This window comes from Papilio xuthus, unplaced genomic scaffold, assembly GCF_000836235.2.
Source record: "Papilio xuthus unplaced genomic scaffold, Pxut_1.1 DF828585.1, whole genome shotgun sequence".
Classification (NCBI taxonomy): Eukaryota; Metazoa; Arthropoda; class Insecta; order Lepidoptera; family Papilionidae; genus Papilio; species Papilio xuthus.
This window is the reverse complement of record NW_013530064.1, coordinates 131,185-140,165: the sequence shown is the minus strand read 5'-3', so window position 1 is coordinate 140,165 and position 8,981 is coordinate 131,185. Positions and strand designations below refer to the sequence as shown.

The following is an 8,981-nucleotide window of genomic DNA, read 5'->3' as shown; positions in this document are numbered from 1 at the left end:
CGGCGCCGCCGTCCGCTCGCCGCGCGCCCAGCGCCTTCTTCAGCGAGTAGTACGTGCCGAACTTGATCGTGCCGTACGTCGCCTGCCGCAGCACCGCCGGCCATATTCTGCACGCACACGTAACAACGTAGACACGCTTACAACATTGTACCTCTCACATCTATACATATAAATTGCATTAAAATATTCTGAAAATAAAGTTATATCTAACATTAAATGAAATCATCAAAACCGTAAAACCGCATTGTATACTTTCGTGAGAATAACCCCTATATTAAGTCAAGGTTGCAGTATAATTACGTGTACAATCCAGTACCTGGAACGAAGAACTTCGCCACAAATCAAATAATCGACAAATGAATCAACTTCGATAGATATTCATCAGTAACCATACAGTTTAGTGTTATGTAAACAACAGCAATAAGCAATCACATTTCTAAAATGATCCTCCAGGCTTCTTATAAATATCATAGGCAGTATTCACTATCAAGCAATTGTTCCACTTCTTCATCCTTGTAATTATATTTGTATAGTATGTTCACTTATCTGCTTTATTATTGGATTATTCTTAAGCCTTTTATCATAAAATTCCATACGTCTAACAACTACAATGTCGACGTGAAATTTTAATTACTTTATGTTAATGCATAATAATTTTTAACATATTTTTATATCAACATAGAAGAACAAATTTATAACACAATAATTTAACATACAAGGAAAAATTAGCACCCTATATCCCAATGTACAATTTGCCTAATAGGTGTTAAATAATAACTTACACAACATCAAAAAGTTATGTGCAAAAAGATTCTAAATATATTTGTGATCAAAACAGTTAGGCTCTAATTTTTTTTCAGGGATTGAAAAAAATGAAAAACACTCGTTGGCACTTTTGGCTTAGTCATTTTATATCATTGAAGCTGACAGATAGGTCAGAGGGATTTTACTACATAATAGAAGAGATTATGAATATAGAAAACATGTGATGTAATGAGTAGTTAGCCTTATTATCATGGAGCAGTAATGTCAGACATGTTGTCGTCAATGGCAAGCATATGAAAACACAATCTTTTGTGTGTGATAAGATAGCATGGTCTCTAACGTACGATATTGTTTTTGTTTTTATTTTATCTGCGCACTATATGTACATACATATTTACTAGCTTGAGCTTGTGACTATGTCTCTGTAATTACTTATTAAGCTATTTGAATTTCCATCAAAAAAATGGGAATTTTTAAAAACAATAAGGAACCAGGCATACAATTTATAAAACCCTGTCATAAATATCTAATTGCATATATAGAGAAAAAATGTAGCTCATAAACTGCCTTGGGCGAGATTTCTACACCCTCATTTTTCTCTTCCTTAGGCAAAGGGGGTTGTTAGGGTAACAGGGTTATGTGTGGCTGCGTAATGCTCAGACCTGTGTTCCACTTTCTGTTCATTTTCATGGGTGGTGACCCAACCTACCCTACCCTAACACCAGCCCTGACAGTAGACAAAATGCTTGAATGATAATCAACATATTTATGGCTTACCCACAATACAATGCCTTAATTCCTTCCTGCTTTGAGGTCTTCACAAAGCAGTCCACCATGCCCGTGTAGCGCAGCTCCACATGTCTAGGGTCTATCTTCTGACCCTGGATCTGGAGACGGGTTTTTGTTGTGTCAATTGGAAATGTACCTGAACAACACAAACAAATTCGTGACCTTAACATATAACCATATTAAGTTTGTAATAAATTTGCTTGTAAATTGTTTAATCCACAAATTTTATTACTTTAAATGTAAATACATATTTAACTTTCACATTGGCACTATAATTATTTAAATACAAGGAGTATGTTATTTGTCCTAAGAAAAATCTTAAGTCTTCATTTCCATAAGAAAATTGCAAAATGCAGCGCAAATATGTATTACCAGGGCATTGCAATGAGGCTAATTATTTTTGTGAAACAAATGTAATACATCTCACCAAACTCCGCCACGATCGAGGCCAAGCCGCCATAAATAAACGGTCTCCAATCTCTATCTCCCATCACATGCGAAAACTATTTGCGCTAAATTCTTCAAGCGGCCAAGTTGTTTACAATTACTAGAATCCGGATTTTAACAATGAGGTTATCTTTATGCGGCTACACTATAGTTCTAATTAGTACGAAAATGTTCATCATCAACAACAAAGATTACTCCATTATGGGAAAATGATGAACAAATTAAATATCTAAACCCGCAAGAATTATCGAACTACATTCAAAAATTAGTCTGACACATTCATTCGCAAGTCTGACAATTGATAATTCTTCTTTGACATGTAGAGCACAAAACCCTATTTCCACTATTCAGACATTCTTTGATAGTATCCCATAGACAAACTGCAACAGATTAACAATTCAAAATGGAATTGTATACTATCGACTTATATAGCACAACTTATGTATATTACTATTTTTTATGTCTACCTGCGGCTATATCGTAGTATGCCGATAATGTTTTCGGCAAGAAACTCCTTCCTTAAAGAATAAAGAATGACTGTGATAGCCTAACAACGCAATCGCTTCCACAATGATAACCCGCTAAAATCGTTATTATAGTCGTGAAATTACATAATTTATTTTTTAAAGTTTATTTGTCACGTCCCTCTTTGTGTTATTTTATATCTGTGTTTTAAGTAGTCTTTTTTGTGTTTGTCAGTGTCAATGTCAATAAGTCGCGTCTATGGTTTTGGTTCACTTTTCAATTTAAGATTAAGTTGTTATTTTTATTTCTTAATTTTTATGTTTTGAGTTTCAGTTTTTGCTCTATTTTAGTTTTATTTTTAATATTCAGGTAAAATTGAAACCATATCAATAGATTTTATATGTTTATAAGATCGTAATATTTGATAAATAAAAAGTTTGTAATTTGAAAAATAATAGCAAGTTTAATATCGTAAACGTTTGCTTAATGATTCTGTTGTAAACATAATGGGAATATCAATGAAACTATAGGTAATCCTATACACTTAATAGTGGGCGATGGTCATTTTTATCAATGCAATAATTTTCTTCTAGGTGTGAGGTTTATGCATTGTAAATACAATGTTTGATGGTTATGCTAACCAAGTGCAGCAGGAGCCGAATCCTGCACCGCCACCCCAGAAAGTTTTGAGATTTGATAAAGGGTACGTGAAGACACTACCTGGGATACTTAAAATAGTACAACTGGTATGTTGACTTAAACATTTGAAGTTATTATTATCAAGTTCCAAGTATTTAAGTTCAAAAGTTGTTGCCGCTCCACTTTGCTATTGTTAAAAATAAATATAATCCATTGAGAGAATCATGTGGTGTTGGAGTCAAAGCTGTTAAATTCTATATAAAGATTTCATGTTTTAAATTAAATATTGATAAAAAATTTGTATTAAATTACAGTTGTGCAATGTGATAGGGTTCATATGTATGAAAGTGTCATGGGCATTCCTGTCATCAATCTTCTACAACATACTGTACTGGGTGGCCAATATAATCACCCTGTTTCTATTCTGCATGTACATGTTCCACTTTGTGGAGAAATATGACAGATTGCCATGGATGAAGTTTGAGTTCTTCTACTGCGGTGTTGTGGTACTTGCTTATATTGTATTGTCAATTATTGCAACCACTATTGGAGAAAATGGATATGCTGTTGGGGTATGTTTTTCTTTACACTATTTTTTTATATTTTAATAAGATTAATTATTAATAAATAGAATTGAAACAAAAATAAATTTTTGGAATTTCCATGAACAATTTTCAATTAATGTACAATGTTTATAAACAATTACATTGACAAGTAACTTGTATAGGTAATATCACAAATTCAATATTACAAAATGCCTAAGGTTCAGAAGCTGTGTGCTTATGAAGTGTTATATTTTCTTAGAATATTTACTTCAGTATTTTATTAGAATCACAATTAAATGTTTGCAGTTCTTTGGGCTGTGTGCAATCATAGCATACAGTTACGATGGCTACTTGAAATACAGGTCATGGAAGCGAGGTCTGCCCCCACAGTGACCTTACACGGATTTTACTGACCTTTCAATTAGTTTTATTTAGGTTAAGACTTATATATACAGTTAGGTTTCAACCAAACAAAATCTTTATTATTTTCTCTTTTTTTTTTTACTATTCATAAGTCACTTTTTTTTAATTATTAAGATGAATTCTGTGGTTGTTGTTTGAGATTGACATTACTGCTATTTATTTATTAGTTTTTTTAAAGATAAACAACATATAGTTATGTGGCAATATCTGTGCCATTATTATTATAAAAGATTATTTAATAATGAAAAACATATCAAAATTAAAAACTATTGCCATTATTTTTCTCCTCTTAAATCAATCTATTAAAAAATTATTGTCTTGGGCCAATTTACACAATTTTAGTTTTACCTATAAGTTTTGATATAGAAATTATTTTTTATCAGTATTAAGGGATCTTAATAGTTATAACAAACAATATAGTTCAAGCACAACTTTTGTACCTTATAGTACTAAGTACTTATATAAAGTTCATTTTAGGATATTTATAAGAAGTTAATGTATTTTTATGTTAAATCAGTGTAACTGAACAAATATATAAATGAAATATAAATGGTTTATATAGCAGCCATGTACAATATGTTTTATATATTAATGTGCCTTAACATATAAAACTGTTTAAAAACTTATTCTAAATATTTAACTATGAATAATGTAATTTTGTATGTCTTTTTCAATGTAATGAGCTTCTGATAACCTTTGTCAAGGGTCAACATTATTTGTTTTAATGTGTTAAAGACAAAATAATATGATTGTACTTTTTGAGTGTTTTATAGTTTTAAACCTTACTAATGGATGGATGGATGGAGGTTTGTTTGAAGGCATCTTCGGAACAGCTCAACAGATCTTGATTTAATTTGGCAAAGATATAGAACATAGCCTGAACGAACACTACTTATTAAGATTTCTTTTAATTCCGCGCACACGAAGTTTTTGAAGATAGAGACCACTTTGGTAGTTTTATATGGAATACCTGACTTCTTAATATTTTTTAACAATTATTTCTTAAGCATTTAAAGACACTTATGCATTTTGTAACACCTTTTTATGTATTAATTATTAAGATTGTTTTTTTTTATACTGAAAGATTTGTAAATTATTTTAAAAACAATTTACAACATTGTATAATAATTTTCTAACAAAATGATTCTGTCCTTTTACAACTTTTTCTATGACTCTTGCGGCAAATTGTATTTGTTTTTTTTTTTAAATAAAGATCTTTGTCATTTAAAACAGATTTTAATTGTAGAAGTATAAAAATTGACCATTTCCGAAAGAAAGTTAAAATAAAGAAGTGAATAAAAGAACATTTTGGTCATCAATTAATTATTGATGGTTGAATAAAACAACTTAACAACATGTTTCATGATGTTTATTCTTAAAGTAAAATAAATATCTACAAACAATAAGTATACAAGTGAATAATAAAATGTTTCGATTAACATTTAAATAATAAATACACAGATTAAGAAATATTACTTGGATATACAAAGTTATAACAATTTGTGACGTTAGTAATGTGCGGTGGGTACAACATTGATTTATAACAAACTTTCCATTAAAAACATAATAATTATAAATATTAAAAATCTGTCACTGGTAAAAATATAATTATTGTTATATTAAATTGGTCAAACGTGTTTCAAAATTCATTTTCGTCATTTTATTTACAATACTATTGTAGTATAAACCATATATTTTATTTCTTTAAATAACCAGTTTAAGTACTTAAATATTTACTGCTTACCATGGGGTTCCGAGACCAAAATTCGCGCTTAAAACATATTGTTATAACTGTTTTGTCAAAGATGTTTTATACAGAGATTTGGTCTCAGAACCCAACGGTGACGTGAGCACTATAATAGATTTTGACTAAATTCATCCCCTAAAGATATAAATTGGGTGGGGAGGGTGAAAATGACTATAAAAAGATGATATTCCTTCGGCAGATGTTGAGAAGTAATATACTGCAGTTTTTAGGCTTTTTCAAAGTCTCGTTGGTCTAAATACGAGGTGAGTTTGTTTTAAAACTTTACAGCTATTAATTAATAAGGGTACACATATATAATATGTTTTGGCACAAGCATGAGCAGTGCTGGATGAAGGACGGAGCAACTTTGCGGATCTATAAAATGTCACATTAAAATAGTGATAATATAAAGTTTAAAATAACGCTTAAACATTACATATTTACAAAGCTTTTTGTATGAAAATATACATTAATTTAATTAAGTGTTGATATTGACTACATATAATGATACTCAGTTAGCACCAAACCATTTAATATTAGTATATTAAGGACAACTGTTTACTAGCGAAGCTAATCATTGTGTCTATTATATTTATTATAACTTAATTAAACTTAAAGCCGCACAGTAAAAGACATTGTAAGTAATTGTAAGGAAAATATACAATGAATGCTTATGGACTAGAAAGTTAACTAATAAATATTTTAAGTACATCGTTTTGTAAATATAGTGTGTTCATTAAGCCAAAATAAATTAAAATGATCGTGTGAACATTAAAACACTGCTCTGGCAATTTTTACAAAATAATTATATTTTTTTGCATGACTAAATAAAAAAATGTTTTCTTATACTCCATTGTTTGTGAGTAATTAAATAAAGTTAGCATGTGATATAGCGAAGATCTCATGCTCATGTGTGAGCGAGAGATAAACATATAGTCGACTCGTTCTATCGCACAGCGCCGGGCGGAGGGGGGGGGGGTTTCGGCTTTTTGTAACAACATTGTCTGGGTCGATAAGACAAGTTGATGACTTTTATTGTTAACTTGTGATCAGATATTCCTAGTCTTATATCTCTGGTTACATTTTTAGACTTACATTAAAAATAGTTAAAAAGCGTCGTAACAAAAATACTGATTGTATAAAATACAAAATAATTGCATTAAAGTGCAATTAAAAATCTGTCAAGAATTAACTCCAATGGTTCTATTCATCATTGAAACACTTCTTAATAATTCTTTTTTACAGTCTGCATAAGCAACAAAGCGAAACGGTCAAAACCTTAAAAACTTTAATAACACACGCTTTTCAATTGCATAAAATTTTTGATGTGCATACTATAAATAATATAAAGACGCTCATTTGATTCAAAATAATGCAACAGTACCTGTTCGCACCAATACGCCGTTACGCTAAGCGCCTACAATTTTGTGAGGAGCAACATTTTTCAATCACTAGTGGAGTACCACACAAACCAAGATTTCGTTAATCCCAATTTGAATTTTTAACCATTCTAAAAGTCTGTACTTGTTGAACGCTTGCTGAATACATATCTCTTTCCTCTCTGGCAAAAATCGTTTAATTTCAGTAGTTTTCGACGTAATAACTTTTACAGTACCCGCATCATCAATACTTTTCAATATCCTTTAAAAATAAATAGATGATATATTTGGACGCAGTGCAGGTAATTATTTGATGCATGGGCCTATCCATTGTGTTGTACCGTAATGTTTTGTGAGGCGTGGTGCGAGCTACGGCAATGCGGGCGGCGCGGTGACGTGCGTCTGCTTGGTCATCACGCGGTGTCCCTGCGCGAGTTCGCCTGCGCGCCACGCCCGCATCTTCAGGAATGCGTCCGCCCCGTACACCACCATTGCCAAGTACCCGAAGAACTATGCAAAAAATAAATACCTGCTTTTCAAAAAAAAATCGGAATATACCAGCTGTCCAAGGAGTTTCAACAGTTTCAGTCAGGCCACATAGAAAAGAAGAAATAATCTATTCTTTTTAAATTTGTAAAAATTTTATTCGTTTGTCTTTTTCTGTTCATATTCAACAATACACGTTTATTTTCGAAAAGAGTGAATTTTATTTTATCTTTCTAACATTTGGTCCGATTCGAGCCGTATATTAAATAAAAAAATGGAAAATGAACCATTAATAGTATTACAAGACGAACTGAAGCAAAATATTTCAAAAGCACAAATAAATTTTAAGAAGTCGCCCCGGGATAGAATAACAACAACTTATGTGGAAGCAAGATTGAATACATTAGAGTTATACTGGAGTAAGTTTACAAACAACCATGATCAAATTATAACTAAGATAGATAAGAACAATAGATCGCAAATTGAGTATTTCGAGGAAGATGTCTATAGTAATGTAGAAGAGAATTATTATATTTACAAAGGTGAGTTGAACACAGCTTTACAAAAATTGAATCCAATGCCATCCACATCTAGAGAAGAATGCAACTTTAAGCAAGAAGACGATGTTAAGTGCTATAGCAGAGATGTTAAATTACCACGTATTACTATACCAACTTTTTCTGGAAATTATACCGAATGGCAATCTTTTTATGATTTATTTACATCATTGATTCATAACAATGGACACTTAGATGAAGTGCAAAAGCTTCACTATCTGAAAAGTAGCTTGTCAGGAGATGCAGAAACATTGCTTAAAGGAGTACCGGTGACTGGAGACAATTACGGAGAAGCATGGAATATCTTAAAGAAAAGATATGACAACAAGCGGTATGTTACAAATTACATTTTTAAGAAATTTTTTGGACAAAGGAATATTACTCAGGAATCAGCTTTTAATATCAAACAACTATTAGACACCTCCGTCGAATGCATCAATGCTTTGAAACATATTGGTTTGCCTACAGAATATTGGGACGCGATTTTAATTTATATTATTATTTCAAAATTAGATGAAAATAGCCTAAAGCAGTGGGAAGAGACAATTAGTGCAGATAGTACAGATGAGATACCAAAATTACAGAAACTAACAACTTTTCTCGAAACTAGATTTAGGACATTGGAAATTATTGACAGTAGTAACTACAAGTCAAAACTAATGAGACCGAAAACATTTCACGCTAGTGTCGAGCACCAATGTTCGTTCTGCAAAGGAAATCATTATATATACAACTGTAA

The 8,981-nt window shown here is 31.3% G+C and overlaps 3 protein-coding genes across 3 annotated transcripts in view; 1 reads left to right on the top strand and 2 right to left on the bottom strand.

The window, feature by feature from the left end:
- The window catches only part of Bmcp (uncoupling protein Bmcp mitochondrial), a 4,632-nt gene extending 2,293 nt beyond the window's left edge, over positions 1-2,339 (bottom strand). Inside the window, exons 1-3 of the mRNA XM_013305795.1 lie at positions 1,982-2,339; positions 1,543-1,690; positions 5-107 (exon numbers count right to left, since the gene is read on the bottom strand). Coding sequence (XP_013161249.1) covers positions 5-107; positions 1,543-1,690; positions 1,982-2,045 — 315 coding nt within the window. The 5' untranslated portion in view covers positions 2,046-2,339. The remainder of the gene's footprint in view (positions 1-4; positions 108-1,542; positions 1,691-1,981) is intronic.
- A 368-nt stretch (positions 2,340-2,707) lies between these two features.
- On the top strand, positions 2,708-4,612 carry LOC106113079 (proteolipid protein 2). Its single transcript, XM_013305804.1, has 4 exons — positions 2,708-2,835; positions 3,060-3,212; positions 3,420-3,677; positions 3,957-4,612. The coding sequence occupies exons 2-4, from the start codon at positions 3,087-3,089 to the stop codon at positions 4,041-4,043; spliced, it is 471 nt and encodes a 156-aa protein (XP_013161258.1). The 5' UTR covers positions 2,708-2,835; positions 3,060-3,086; the 3' UTR covers positions 4,044-4,612.
- A 1,227-nt stretch (positions 4,613-5,839) lies between these two features.
- The window catches only part of LOC106113090 (CKLF-like MARVEL transmembrane domain-containing protein 4), a 5,052-nt gene continuing 1,910 nt past the window's right edge, over positions 5,840-8,981 (bottom strand). The window contains exon 5 of the mRNA XM_013305820.1: positions 5,840-7,709. Within this exon, the coding sequence (XP_013161274.1) occupies positions 7,569-7,709 (141 nt within the window). The 3' untranslated portion in view covers positions 5,840-7,568. The remainder of the gene's footprint in view (positions 7,710-8,981) is intronic.

Coding starts and splice junctions, on each gene's coding strand:
- LOC106113079 (XM_013305804.1), top strand. CDS start 3,087: ATGTTTGATGGTTATGCTAACCAAGTGCAGCAGGAGCCGAATCCTGCA. Junction 3,213..3,419: donor TACTTAAAATAGTACAACTG/GTATGTTGACTT, acceptor ATTAAATTACAG/TTGTGCAATGTGATAGGGTT. Junction 3,678..3,956: donor AAAATGGATATGCTGTTGGG/GTATGTTTTTCT, acceptor AAATGTTTGCAG/TTCTTTGGGCTGTGTGCAAT.